This window comes from Canis aureus, chromosome 16 (genome assembly GCF_053574225.1).
Source record: "Canis aureus isolate CA01 chromosome 16, VMU_Caureus_v.1.0, whole genome shotgun sequence".
Taxonomy (NCBI): Eukaryota; Metazoa; Chordata; class Mammalia; order Carnivora; family Canidae; genus Canis; species Canis aureus.
This window is the reverse complement of record NC_135626.1, coordinates 1,261,057-1,276,799: the sequence shown is the minus strand read 5'-3', so window position 1 is coordinate 1,276,799 and position 15,743 is coordinate 1,261,057. Positions and strand designations below refer to the sequence as shown.

General features: G+C 35.1%; 1 protein-coding gene and 1 non-coding gene across 11 annotated transcripts in view; both read right to left on the bottom strand.

The window, feature by feature from the left end:
* The window catches only part of RABGAP1 (RAB GTPase activating protein 1), a 167,569-nt gene that overhangs the window by 132,949 nt on the left and 18,877 nt on the right, over positions 1-15,743 (bottom strand). For all 10 annotated transcript variants that reach the window (XR_013353715.1, XR_013353716.1, XR_013353717.1 and 7 more), the window contains one exon: positions 10,708-10,907. Coding sequence is in view for 7 of the 10 variants with exons in the window: in XM_077850553.1 (XP_077706679.1) it covers positions 10,708-10,857 (150 nt within the window). In the remaining 3 variants the exon portion in view is untranslated. The remainder of the gene's footprint in view (positions 1-10,707; positions 10,908-15,743) is intronic.
* LOC144287292 (U6 spliceosomal RNA) lies at positions 4,964-5,068 on the bottom strand. Its single transcript, XR_013355130.1, has one exon. It is a non-coding gene; the product is annotated as a U6 spliceosomal RNA (small nuclear RNA).

Below are 15,743 nucleotides of genomic sequence, written 5' to 3'. Positions count from 1 at the left end.
AAATGGCACTACCACCTACCTAACAGCTCAGGCCAAAAACCTAGGAATCATTATTTATCTCTTTCTTTGCCTCAAATCCCATATCTAATTTGCCTACCCTATCAGTTCTACCTTGAAAATATATCCTGAATCAGAGCACATTCGCCTTCTAGTCTAAGCCAACATTATCTCTCCCTTTAATGACTAAAACAGCCTTCTATCTGCTCTTCTTACTAACTATCTGGTCTCTTTATTGTCCATTCTCCATGAAGTAGGCCAGAAATAATTCATACACAACTCACGCAAAGTGTACACTCTATGATTGGGTATATTCACTGATACATGCAACTAATACCAAGTCAACTTAAAATATTTTCATTACCTCAAAACAAAACAAAACAAAAAACAAAAAACAAACCCAAACACTACAATATCCTGTTAGTTATCAACTCTCCTTTCTCCCTAGTAACTTCAGACCTAAAGCAACAACTCATCAATCCTCTGGCTCTAAAGATCTGACTATTCTAGATGTTTCATATTAATGGAACCATATAATTTGTGGACTTTTGTGACTTCCTTGTTATTTAACATGTCTTCAAGGTTCATCTATGTTGTGGCATGTATCAGTACTTCATTCCTTTTTATGACCAAATAATAATATCCCATTGTATACTACATTTATCCATTTAGTAGTTGATAAACATTTAGGCTGTTTAGCTTTTATTCTGTGGGTTGTCTTTTTTCCTTTGTCACTTATACTTCTGGTGTGATGTCAAAGAATTCACTGCCAAATCGGAAGTCATGAAAATTTATCCCTGCTACTTCTAAGAGCTTTACACTTCCAGCTCTTACAATGAAGTTTCTAATTCATTCTAAGCTAATTTTTGTATATGGTGTGAGGTAAGGGTATACACCTTCATTCTTTCGAATGTGGCTATTCAGTTGTCCCAGGACAGTTTGTTGAAAAAAATAAAAATAAAAACACATTCCCAATTGAATGGGATTAGTAAACTTGTCTAAATCAACTGACCATAGAAACATGGTTCTAATTCTCAATTCTCAAATGTGTTCCAGTGATCTCTATGCCTATCTTTATGTCAATACCACAATCTTGATTACCACTGCTTTACAGTAAGTTTTGAAATTACAAAGTTTGGTCTTCCAACTCTCTTCTTCATTTTCAAGATTATTTTAGCCTATTCAGGGTCTCTTGCATCAAAAGTGAATCTTACAATTGACATGCATGCAAACATCTACAAATAGGTTACTTAGGATTCTGATGAAGACTGCACTAAATGTGTAGATCAGTTGAGGAGTAATGCCATTTTAGCAATGTCTTCTGATGTATGAACACTGGATGACTTTCCACCTATTTAGATCTCTTTCACCATTTTGCAGACTTCATAGTATAAAATTTGCACTTTTGTTTTAAACACTATTTCATTTCTTCTTCGTTTTTAAGTAGGCCCCATGCTCAGTATGGAGCCCAACGCAGGGCTTGAATCCATGACCCAAAGATCAAAACAGGAGCTGAGATCAAGAGTTGGACACCTAGCCAACTGAGCCACCCAGGTACCCCTATTTCATTTTTTCATGCTATCATAAATTATTTTTTGTTATTTGAAGATTGTTCATTGTGAGTGTATAGAAACAAAATTGAAATTTTGGTAGCTTGATCTTGTAACTGCTGAATTTATTAGCTTTAATTTTTTTTAAACATTTCTTAGAGTTTTCCCCATAATAAGATCATGTCAACTGCAAACATAGTATTTTTACTTCCTTCTTTCCAATCTGGTAAATCTGGTAACTTTTATATTTTTGCATGGCTAACTGCCATGGTTGTAACAATGTTGAACAGAGGCTGTTAAGTGCAGACATCCAGGTCTTGAGTCTGAACTTAGGGGGAAAGAATCTACTCTTTTCACCAGCAAGAATGATTTTTTTTAGCTGTTTTATATCATAGATGCTGTTAATCAGGTTGAAGTTCCATTCATAGTTGATTTGTTTTCTACATTTTCAAAAAAAGGTACGGAGTTTCATCATTTTTCTTGTGCCTACTGAAAATGGTCAGGTGGTTTTTAGTTCCACTGATATATTACATTCATAGAATTTCAATTAAACCAAACTTAATTTTTTATTTATTTTTTAAATTTATGATAGTCACAGAGAGAGAGAGAGGCAGAGACATAGGCAGAGGGAGAAGCAGGCTCCATGCACCAGGAGCCCAACGTGGGATTCGATCCCAGGTCTCCAGGATCATGCCCTGGGCCAAAGGCAGGCGCCAAACCGCTGCGCCACCCAGGGATCCCTGTTAAACCAAACTTATGTTCTTGGGATAAATCCCACTTGATCGTGGTATGTAATCTGCTGAATTATGTTGTTATTTTGTTGAAGATTTTCATGTCCACATGCAAGAGATCTGTAGTTTTCTTGTGATGTCTAATTTTGGCATTGGCAGCTTATTATCCTCAAATTAAGGAAGTATTCTCTTCTCTCCTTTTCTATTTTTTTGGAAAATTTGTAAGCAACTGGTATTCTGATGTAAGTATCTGGTAGAATTCAGGAACAAAGCCATCTAGACCTGAGCTTTCTTTATGGGTACTTAAAAAAAAAAAAAAAAAGATTTATTTATTCATGAGACACACACAGAGAATGGCAGAGGGAGAAGCAGGTTTCTTGCAGTGAGCATGATGGGGGGACTCAATCCCAGGAACCCGGGATCACAACCTGAGCCAAAGGCAGATACTCACTGAGCTACCCAGGTGTCCCTGTGGGTTTTTTAATTTATTTTTTATTACTAATTCAATCTCTTGTTATGGGTCTATTCACACTAAATCTCATTAGTATTTTTCTGAAAATGTATTCATTTCAATGAGCTAATTTTTGGGCACATTACTCTTCATAATAGCTCTTCATAATCCTTAATTTACTGTTAAGTTCACCAGTATTGTCCCTTCTTTCAATTCTAATTCTAGTAATCATTCTCTTTTCTTGGCCAATCTAACGTAGTGCCAATTTTGTTGATCTTTTCAAAGAACCAGGTTCTTGTTTTACTGATTTTTCCCTAATATTTTTCTACTCGGTTTCACGGATTTCTGTTCTAATCTTTTTTTCCCCCCTTACTTTGGCTTATTTTACATTTAGTTTCCCCTTCTTTTTCTAATGTCTTAAGGTGAAAGATTAGGTTATTGAGATTTTCCTTCTTTCCTATATCATGGTGGAATATTTCCTATATACATTTAAGTTGCATCCCATATTGTCTGCATGATACATCCTTTTTTTTTTTTTGTTAAGATTTTATCCACTTATTCATGAGACAGAGAGAGGCAGAGACACAGGCAGAGGGAGAAGCAGGCTCCCTACAGAGCCTGATGTGGAACTTGATCCCAGGACCACAGGATCAGGACCGGAGCCAAGGCAAATGCTCAACCACTGAGCCACCCAGGTGCCCCTCCTTTCCCATCTTTTTATTTTAAATGTTTGTATCTAAACTTAATGTGTGTCTTCTGCTGAGAGCAAGCATACTGCTGGATCATATATATTTTTTAATCAACTGACAGTTTTCTTTTTATCATGTTGCTTAATCTATTCATTTTGTTATTGATATAGTTCAATTTAGGGATGTCATTTTGCTTTTTATTTTTATGCACTTATTTTATGTATTTTCCATTCGTTTTTTCATCATCCTTTATTCATTCCTTTACTGTTTTAGTGACTATTTTCTAATACAGCATTGACATTTCTTTAATGATACACACACAAATACATACACCTTAGTAGTTGCTGTAGAACTTGCCATGCATATTTATTTATTAGAATCAGTTTTATACTTAATCCTAGTAAGATACAAAAATTATTCCAATATAGCAGTATTCCCCTGTATTATATTGTATCTATAAATATTACAAATTAATGTTTTTGTAATTGTTACTTTACATAATTCTGTGAGAACAAACACATATTTATAGCTTTTGTTACATTAATTTATTAATTTTGGTTCTCATTTGCTCATGTAGTTTTGAATTACCATATTAAATCATTTACTAAGCTGTAATACAGCTCTGCTCCTGCCTTTTTCTATGATTAGCAAATAGAACATATTTCTATATATTAAAGATACAATCAACACATAGTGTATATATAATACAAAAGAGAAAGAAAAATGTATTCATACTGCCTTTATTATTACACAATTGCCCTTACTGGTGCTATGGATTAATATTATTGTTTGGGGTCACTTGCTTTTGGCCAGAAGAACTTTTATTATTTCTTGTAAGGTGGTTCTGATAGCAGAACTTTCACACATTATTTCTGATAGCAATAAATTCTGCTATCAGAACCTCAGAACGTCTCAAAATGTCTTTATTTCATCTTCAATGTCAACTAATAGTTTTGCTAGGATTCTTGACTGACAGTTTTTTCTTTGAGCACTTTGAATATGTTATTTCACTGGCTTCTAGCTTCCACTCTTCCTGCTGAGAAGTTAGCTATAAATCTTACTGAGGTCCCCCTGTAGGAAATGAATCATTTTGTTTTTGTTACTTTCAAGATTTACCCTTTGTCTTTGGTTTTCAACATTTTACTAAAATACGCCTTTTTGTGGATCTGAGTTTATCTTGGAGTGTGGTGAGCTTCTTAGATGTGTATTGTTTTTCAATAAATGTGGGATTTTCAGACATTATTTCTTCAAATATTTTTTTCTGCTCACTTCTTTCCTCCCCTTCTGAAATACAAGTATGTTATCACACTTAATATAATCACATCTTTCTCTGAGGCTTTGTTCATTGCTTTTTCTTTCTGTTCTTTGGATAGTTTTACTGATCTTCAAGTTTATTAATTCCTTCTTTTAGGAGTATCTGGCTGGCTCGGTCAGTAGAGCATGTGATTCTTGATCTTAGGGTGGTGAATTCAAGCCCCACATTAGGTGTGGAGCCTACTTAATAAGAAAATTAAAATAATAAAAATACTTCTACAAAAACATATTTGTTATGGTATACTTATGATGTACATTATATGTCATCCTTGCACAAGAGCCATGCTAATCTCTGTATCATTCCAATTATAACATTTGTACTGCCAAAGAAAATGCATGTATTTTTTAAAAATTTTTTTAATTTTTATTTATTTATGATAGTCACACAGAGAGAGAGAGAGGCAGAGACATAGGCAGAGGGAGAAGCAGGCTCCATGCACCGGGAGCCTGATGTGGGATTCCATCCCGGGTCTCCAGGATCGCGCCCTGGGCCAAAGGCAGGCGCCAAACCACTGCGCCACCCAGGGATCCCCGCATGTACATTCAAATGCACATCATTTAAATGTGCCCTTTGGTGAATTTTGACATATGTATGCACTATAATCAAGGCAGTGGACATATCCATAATGTCCAAAACAACTCATGTTCTTTTGTATTCCTAGTCTTCTTCCCATTCCATCATCATACCCCAAGGTAACCAGTGAACTGCTGTGACTATAGGTTTTGTATCTTCTAGAATTATATATAAACAATATGCAGTATGAGCTTGGGGTAGGGGGCATCTGTCTTCTTCCACTCAGCTTAATTATATCGCTATTTCTTCAGGATTGTGGTAAAAGTTCATTTTTAAAACACATTTTATTTGTTATGAAAAATATGTGGAGGGATCTTTCATTTTTTACATATTTTCCCAACTTTATTGAGACTTAGTAAAACACGGTGTAAGTTTAAGGCATACAACGTGATTTGATATGTGTATATATTGTGAAATGACGACCACAATAAGGTTAATACATCTATCAAACTCACATGATTACCATGTGTTTGTGGTGAGAACATTTAAGATATTAATTATATAATGTAGTATTGTTAACCATAGTCCCAATGCTGTACATTAGATCCCCAAAACCTAATACTTGCGTAATTGGAAATTTGTATTCTTTGACCGAGATCTCCTCATCTCTCCCACCGTCACCTCCTGCCTCTGGTAGCCACCATTTTACTCTTAGTTTGGCTTACAGTCCACATATGTATTGTGGAACATGAAGTACATTGTTTTTGGTTGTTTCAAAATATTTATTTTCCTTTTGTTTTCTACTTTGATCCATTGGTTTTTCAGGGGTATGTTGTTTAATTTCCAAATATCTGTGATTTTCAAATTTTCTTCCTGTTATGAATTTCTAATTTCATACCACTATGGTTAGAAAAAAGACATTTGGCATAATTTCCATCTTTAATTTGCTAAGATTTGTTTTGTAACCTAATATATGATCCATCCTGGAGAATGTTCTGTGTGTGCTTGAGAAGAATAAGTATTATGTTTCTATTGTATAGAATGTTCTACACATGCTTGCTAAGTCCATTTGGTAAGGTTTAGTTCAAGTCAAATGTTTCCTTAATAATTTTATGTCTGAATGATCTAGCCATTGTTTAAAATGGAATACTAAAATTCCCTATCATTATTGTATTGTCTATTTCTCCCTCCTTCAGATTGGTTTCTTTTGCTTAATATATTCAGGTACTCTGATGCTCAATACATATGTATTTACAATTGTAATTACAATTTATATCTTCTTGATGAACTGACCCATTTTTCATTAGATTACACCCTTTGTCTCTTCTTACTATTTTTAACTAAAAGTCTATTTTGTCTAGTACAAATTTAGCTACCCCTGCTCACTTTTGGTTTCTGTTTGATGGGATAGCTTTTCCATCTCTTCACATTGAGTCTATATGTGTCCTTAAGGCTGAATATAGTGGCAGTCATATTTTTTTATCCATTCAGACTATGTTATTTGGAGAATGCAATTCATTTGCATTTAAAGTAATTACTGATAGGTAAGAACTTACAATGCTACGTTAATTGTTTTCTCATTTTATAGTTCCCTTGCTCCTTTCTTGCTATCTTTCTTCATGAAATGAAATTTTCCAAAATGGTATACTTTGATTCCCTTGTTTGTATCTTTCATGTTATCTATTGTAGGTTTTGCTTTGTGTTTACCACGAGGCTTACATAAAATATCTTACCAACAGAATAGTGTATTTTACGTTTGTAACAAACGTAAATCATATACAAACACACCACCCTCACCTCCAACATTTTAGGGTTTTGATGTAAAAATTTAACTCTTTATATTGTATATTAATTAAAGTTATAAATACCTTTGTGTTTTAACCTTTATACTAGGATTAATCAATACACCATCATATTACAGTATTAGAGTATTATGATTTTTGACTATATACTTACCTTCTTCAATGTGTTTTACATCTTCATGTTTTTCATTTCACTAGTTTGTATTCTTTCATTTCAGATTGAAGAACATCTCTCAGCAATTTTAGTAAGGTTTAGTGATGATTAACTCCCTTAGTTTGATTTGGGAGTATCTTTCTCCTTCATTTCTGAAGGACAATTTTGCTGAATAAAGTATTGTTTGGTTTTTTTTCTTTCAGCACTTTAAAAATATCATCCCACTCTCTTCTGGCCTACAAGGTTTCAGCTGAGAAATCTGCTAATAGACTTATGGGGATTCCCTTGTAATGTGTGACTTTTTTTTTTCTTGCTGCCTTGAAAACTGTCTTTTATTTTAGACAGTTTTATTATAATGTCCTAGAAAGAACTGCTTTGGATTGAAATCTTAGGGAAACCTACAAGCTTTATATACTGGGATGTCCATATCTCTCTCCAAATTTGGGAAATCCTCATTCATTAGGTCTCTAAATAACCTTTTTACCCATTTCCCCCACTCTTCTTCCTCTGGGACACCAATAAATGCATAGATTATTTTTATAGTATACCATAGTTTATGTAGGTTTTCTTCACTCTTTTCCATTTTTTTGTTTCCAGACTAGGTAATGTTAAATAACCTGTCTTCTATACTTCATAATAATTTCTTCTGTTTGATCTAGTCTGCTGTTGATGATTTCCATTGCATTTGCTTTCCCTAAAGCAGTGATGACTGCTCGAGCATGTGGTTTCCCAATCTGACAGAATCCAGTTTTTATTTATGCATGCTCACTAGCCATCGGTAAAGGCTCATTCTGACCATTCTTGCCTGCAGGGGTATGCACAGGAAGCCAGTCACTGGGTGCGGGTGTGTCTGGGTGAGCTACACAAAGCTTAGAGGTACCCATAGGCCAGCTGGGATGATCAGTAGGGGAAATTATTTTATATATAATAGATATATTAAAAATATATATTTTAGAAAATATATTGTACCAATTCACAGTACTAGTCTGGGACTTGTCATTTTTTATGCTTGTTTGCTTATTTAGTAGTTAGATAGTTTATTTTTGTAAAGTCTATTCCCCTAATTCCCATAGTGTTAAGCATTCAACCTGCCTAGCCTACAGTCATCCTGAGATGAGAGCAATTTTTGCAAAGTGGCTGGTCTCTTTCTCTGACCACAGCTAGTTCTTAAACTCCACTAATTATGGCCAACAATAGCTCTACAGTTTTCAACAGTGCACTTGGGTATAAACTACTCCACAGAATAAACTAACCAAATTGATATTACTTTGAGAGTTTCAGAGGTCCATGTTTGAGATTTGTTCTGACACCAAGAGTCAGTCTCCTCCTAGTAAGCCTATACTTAAGTTTATATGTCTAATCAATCTACCAATGTCCTCTTAATTACGTTTCACCACAAGCTCTACTGTTTTTGAGAGTAAACTTAGGCTTGAACTTCTCTACACTCTGCTGTAAATAAAGTCCATTTCTCTGGGAAGAGATTAGGAGCTATTTTAGGAGCCCCTTCTCACCAAAGGGAAAATCTCTGTGCCATAGCTGTGAAGTTGGGAGGTGGGCAATAACAATACTTTCCTTTGAGTGACATCTCATCTTTAGAAACTGAGTACTTGGAGATCCCTGGATGGCTCAGCAGTTTGGCACCTGCCTTTGGCCCAGGGCGTGATCCTGGAGTCCTGGGATCGAGTCCCCATTGGGCTCCCTGCGTAGAGCCTGCTTCTCCCTCTGCCTGTGTCTCTGCCTCTCTCTCTCTCTCTCTCACATGAATAAATAAAATCTTTAAAAAAAAAAAAAAAAGGAAAAGAAAAGAAAAGAAAACTGAGTACTTGGTGGTTGTAGGAGGTGATATAGTAGTTTCAGGCCTTCTTGGTTTGTCTGTAGTGGTATGAAACCCCTACTTTAGAGGCTGAGGCAAATGGACTCCATATTCTCAGAGCACTGTGTCCAAAGTAGAGCCTCTAACCCAAGAACAAAGGCTACACAAGAAAAGGGAGCCTCCATCTAAGTCATACTGGGTTAGCAAAATGTAGCTGGAGGCAGGATGAGAAATGCAATTGCCCTATTAGTCCCTGGAATATAGCCCTCCAACTAGGAGCTGGGGGCAAGAGAAATCCCATCTTCTTGCACTAACACGGAGTTACATCTAGCTCAGCTGGGATAGGTGAGGAAACCAAAGGGTCTTGGTTCAAATACAACAACAAATTTACTAAATTTTAGTAAATTTCATTGAATAAATGTTTCCTCACTTGCTGTATAATCTTTAGAACATTTCCAAAGACTGTCAATGGTTGTTGTTTTTTTAATTGTCCAATTTTGCTAAGGAGTAGGTTCACAGAGCTCCTTACTCTGCCATGCTGGAAATCTCTCATGAGCTTTTTAAAATGTAAATCAGATCATGTCCCTATTGAAAATTCTCCAAAAATTCCCTCCAATTTATAACAAAGTCCAAATTTCTCCTAAGCCCTACAAAGTTCTACATGATCCAGCCTGTGCCAATCACTAGATATCATTCTCCACCACTTTTTATTTACTTTATTCACTCTGCTCTAATCTCTGTCCTAACAAAGGTGGTCTTCCTCGGGGTCTATCTTCCATTCCCTTTAAAAAACTCTTTTCCTATATTTCTCCATGGCCTTCTTTCCCATTTCATTCAGGTCTCTGCTCAAATGTCACTTTAAGACTTTCTCTAAAATAGTACCTGCCCTTCACTCTTTATCCATGTATCCCACTTTGATTTTCTTCACAGCACCTAAATTTACTTAGTCATCTTCTTATGTACTTTAAGTCTGTTTCTCCCATTAGAATAACAACTCTAAAGGGCAGGGGGCTTTGTGATCTTATTCACCACTGTATCCTCAGTATTTAGTACTTGGCACACAGTCAATACTTAATAAATATTTGCTGAATGAATAAATATAAAGAAGAATCAAATATTTTTAAAGCTGTTTACATTTTAAATGGCATTAACAGATAATGTTTTTATTTACATCCATAAACAAAATGATTAACAGAGTATGGGGAAAAAATTACAGTTGTTTATTTGGCTTAGAAAATATAAACAAACAGAAGTGGCCAATATCTAAGTATTTAATATTCAGTTTCAATAATCCTAAAACTTATTTTTATAAATAGCACTGCTGATCTGCCCTTGCCTTTACACTACATATACCAGACCAAAAGAAATAATCACCGCAAAAAAAAAAGAAATAAAGAATCACCGCTAATTTAATGGGAAAATAATAACAATACTAAAATGATAGATATTTATATTATACTATGACCACTAGTTTTGACAACTTGGGTATTAGAAAATTCAGAAGCTAATCAAATTGAAAATCCTTAACCAGATATTAATTTGTCACAATTACTGATTGTAAATAAGTCTTTAGCATTAAAAAAAGTTAGGATATTATTTCCATTTTTTTCAGTTTCCCTTCCTATTATTGGCCAAGTTTTGCAATGACCTTAACAAGGCTAAGTAAAAGAATCTTAGGTTATGGAGTTTTACCTTGAGTCCTGTTTTCTCGTCATCACTTCCATTATTTGTAGATGGTGTCTCATCTCCTTGCCTGGAAACCAAGACAAAATCTTCACTATTAAGAGTAGATACTGAGTCTGAGGAGACACTGATTTTTCCAACAGAAGCCTTGTCATCCATGACTCAAGAATGAAGCTCAACTCATGAATGATTAAATATTTTTAAAATGCCTGAAAAACAAAAAACATAAAGATACTCATATAGAATGTCTGCCAGATATTTAGTTATGCTCTAATTCTTACAAAATACATATGAAAAAACTTTTAAAAATACTTTCAAAAGGGGATCCCTGGGTGGCGCAGCGGTTTGGCGCCTGCCTTTGGCCCAGGGCGCAATCCTGGAGACCCGGTATCGAATCCCACATTGGGCTCCCGGTGCATGGAGCCTGCTTCTCCCTCTGCCTGTGTCTCTGCCTCTCTCTCTCTCTCTCTCTGTGACTATCATAAATCAAAAAAAAAAAAAAAAAAAAAACTTTCAACATATTTTCCTAAGTCTTTCACTACTCACAATTTAGGCTTTTTATTCCAGATAATAAAGGAATTTGACACCTTTCAGGGCCAAGACATTTCAGATTTAAAAAATAAAATAAAACATATTCCCTTGAGAATAACTGCCTACCTACAGTGATTTGTTTGGCATATGTTACAACTCTATTCTTGGACTCCAAAAACTAGGAAATACTAAACTTCTGTTTTCTACCCTTTAATTTGTAAAGCTGTACACATAAATGAAGTTGGAAGCACATAAAACAATAAGGTTTTTCTAATATTATTGATACTTAAATTTAAAATATTAACAAGATGTTTTAAGAAATTAAAATTTCATATTCACATTCAAAAGAAATAAATTTAAAAATTTTTTTTTAATTTTTAAAAATTAAAAAATAAATAAATAAATTCAAGGCAGAGCAAGCAGAAATTCTAGAGCTGGGAAATACCTTACATAGCAAGAAATCAGAAATCCATTAAAAACTCAATTTTCCCATCCCATGGTTTCTTAAGAGTTCAACTCAACATGAACATTACCAGTAAATTTCATACCAAACATTCCCAGCAAGAAGTAAAAAATACATCACTTATGAAAAGCCACTCAAATATTTATTGACTCCTGGAATAAAACTTAAACTCATCTACCATTGAAAAACCTGGTTCTGAATACTTTATGACAGTATTCCTATTTGGTTGCCAAAACAGTAACGGAACAAACAATACAACAAACTTGGAAAGCTTTACCCAATAAACAAAAGTAGCTCTAGCTCTATGCCTCAAAGAGGTAAAGGTGCTGGGAGTCTGTTTAATCTCTCCAATTAACAAGTCCTAGTTTATGCTTGGGGCTTTTAACTGAACATGTATTAATTAAGAATACACCATGTACCAAGCACTATTTTCCCTTCAAAGGCTCCTATCTAGATAAACACAATCCCTGGATAATACAGTTCAAAAGAAACTCAGAAATAATACTGTTGAACAGATACAAAAATGGAACCCCAAGAGAAGGTCATTTAGGCATAACTAAGGATGGAACACTTACTACTACTTGTTGCTTTCTATTTAAACTAATTCTCTTGCTTAAATGGCTATCACAGCTTTATATTTCATAGGACTAAATTAAAATGTATAGTGTGTCATTCAAAGACATTTCAAAATGTACTTTCTGAAAAAAAAATGTTAAGGTAGGTTTGCTTCATCCATTCAATGAATACTCACCATGTGTCTAGTGTATAAAGAATACATGGTAAACAAGAGAAATTAGATTCTTGCCCCAAAGGAGTATATACTGCAGCAGAGAACAAAGGCACATTGAACAGGTTAATAGATACTGATTTAGGGTAAAAGAAAACTATGGGAACATGTTGGGAGAGGGACTTAGATATGGAGAGTTAAATATTCACCTGAAACTAGAATATTGTATGTCAATTATACTTCAATAAAAAAAAGAGGAATACATCAGAAGGGAGAACATCCTCACTAAAAATACATACTTTAATATGCCCATGTATTTGCCCTCATTGGATCCTCTTCCTAAATTGGTTTCCTTGCTTTTGTACTTCATCAACTGTAACTCGTCATTCATGATCTAACTCTCCTTTTCCTTGCCCATCCTCATCCGAGAACCAAATAAACAGCTTGCCTTATTTCTGCTCCTATAGCATTTTACATTTTGTATAGTACCTATTATGATATATTGTAATTTGGCAGTGACTAATGGCAGTGACATAATATCCATCATATTTAACACTCTTAATTTAATCTTCACAGTATTACACAGATAAGGAAACTGAGACCTAGACAGATGGTCTAACTTGTTCAGAGTAATGGCTGTAATGTAACTGGTTAGAAGCAAAGGCAAAAATTGAACCCACTCATCTATGAATACAGAAGCTATGCTCTTTCAGTCAGATTATGACACCTTTCCAATGCCACAAATTTGGGCTTTGTCCCAAAACACTCACTATTGGGTAAAAGAATCTTTATTTTTTGTAGAATGTACTAGTACTTTAGGCTAGGTTTTGTTGAACTAGTACTTTAGGCAATGTTTTTCATGCTTAATTCAATTTTCAGTCTTTTTTAAAAAAAGATTTGAGAGAGAGCACAAACGCAAACATGCACGGGGGGAGGGATAGAGAGAAAGGGAGAAGCAGACTCTGCCTATCTGGGAGCATGATGCAGGGCTTGACCTCAGAACCCTGAGATCATGACCTGAGTGAGCCAAAGGCAGATGCTTAACCAACTGAGCCACCCAGGTACCCGATTTCCATTCTTTTAATCCGTGATTAATAAGATAGCAGAGTGCATTGGAAAGTTCTCTAAAGCTATGATCTGAGACACTGACTACAATCTGTAATACTCTAGACTCTAAAAAATATTATACTTTGGTATTTAAACACTATGGAACTGAAAGTTCAACCTATTTCCTTTGAGGAGGTAAAAGGAAAATACACTTTTTAAAATACTTTCCTGGGGATCCCTGGGTGGCGCAGCGGTTTGGCGCCCGCCTTTGGCCCAGGGCGCGATTCTGGAGACCCGGGATCGAATCCCACATCGGGCTCCCAGTGCATGGAGCCTGCTTCTCCCTCTGCGTGTGTCTCTGCCTCTCTCTCTCTCTGTGACTATGATAAATAAATAAAAATTTAAAAAAATTAAAAAAAAACTTAAAATACTTTCCTATTTGTTTTGGCATCTGTAAAAAACGGAATCACTTAGTGGGAATGATATTTATCAAAACATGAAGTACCACAGGAAAAGTTATACAAGATTCCTCTCCTCTGGCCTCCACAATACAGGAGTCCCAGAACATGTGGTATTCCTGGCAAAATTGTGTTCACAACCTCTCTCTTGAAACCACAAGGAGTAACTGTTTTGCTTTTAATCCCTATTTATATCATTTATCACAAGAAGCCTCCTACTGTAATAATTCATCTTTCAGACTGCAATTCTAAATCTAAACATTATGGACAATAGAGAATAACCTTCTTTCCCTAAACATCCTAAACATCTCTCTTCCCACCTTTCCCCATAATACCCACCATATTTAACACACTTTACATTTTAATCATTGGTTTTTATATATTATTTAAGCTAGAACCTAAGTTCCTCCAGGGCAAAGATTTTTGCCTGTTTCATTAACTTTTAAATCCTTAGCACCTGGAACAATTCCTAGCACATAGTAGATGCTCCAATACTTGCTAAAAAAATTAGGATAAATGGCAAATAAAGATGGAAAAGAGCAAGAGCTACCCAATGAAAAGGTAAGATCATCTTTTACTAAATGGACAGTAAGAACAGAAGTCATATTTGTGACAGTAAAACAAATGATTTAGAGTTAGGAAAAACCCAAGTTGAGATACTGGTTGTACCACTTAATAGTGTGAGCTCTGTCACAATGAGCCTCACTCCATAAGTGAAAATGATGTACTATCTACCTCAAAGAACTATTATAAAAATTACTAATATATATATTTATATATATATAATTTAATAATATATATAAAACATTATAAACACCTAATTATTATAGCTTTTCAAGCTAACTTCCAATTTTAAAAGAATTAACAAGTATCAGGCACCTGGGTGGCTCTGTCAGTTAAGCATCTGCCTTTAGCTCAGGTCATGATCTCAGGGTCCTGAGATCAAGCCCTGTGTGGGGCTCCCTGCTCAGTGGGCAGTCTGCTTCTCCCACTGCCTCTCCCACCTTTTTCATGCTCTCTGTCTCAACATGGCCAGGTTGGCAAGTCAAGTTCAAGGATGCCTCCTTCTCTATCTCCTTTAATAAGTCAATAAGTCATTTAAAATGATAGGTAAGTTTACATGTGCAGCCTCATGCATCAAACACCAAAAGTTCAATCGTTATATTTCTTACAACTTCTTTCATTATTTTTATTCTTATTGACACACAAACGATCCCTAGATTGAAGATTAGTTTCATGGGGGAGCCTGACTGGGTTATTAGTAGACATGTGACTTGATCTCAGGATGGAGAGTTTGAGCCCCATGTACTCATCAACAGAGACTATTTATTTAATTAAAAAAATTTTTTAAAGGGGCACCTGGGTGGCTCAGTCAGGTGAGCATCTGACTCAGCTCAGGTCATTATCTCGGGGTTGTGGGATCAAGCCTGGAGCCCGGCTTGCTCAGCATCGAGTCAGCTTGGGATTCTCTCTCCCTCTACCCCTCCCCCACCTCATGCTTGTGCTCTCTCTCAAATAAATCTTTTTAAAAATTAAAAAGAAAAAAAAAGAAAATTAGTCTCATAATACCAAAACTCTTTACAAACTTTTTGTTTGAATTTACTGTTCTGTGCCCTAAGTGACAAATTTATACTTAAAAATATACTTAAATTTATACTTTGTACTTCTGCAAAGATCATGGCAAATAATGCACCTCAGGTCTTACCAAAAGAAGATTCATTTTCATTCTCAATCTCCTCTTTCTTTAACACTAAAGACCCAGCTAATGAGTAAAATGGAAAGAACTGCCATGATAAAGGCTCTTTTGATAGTTCCTCAA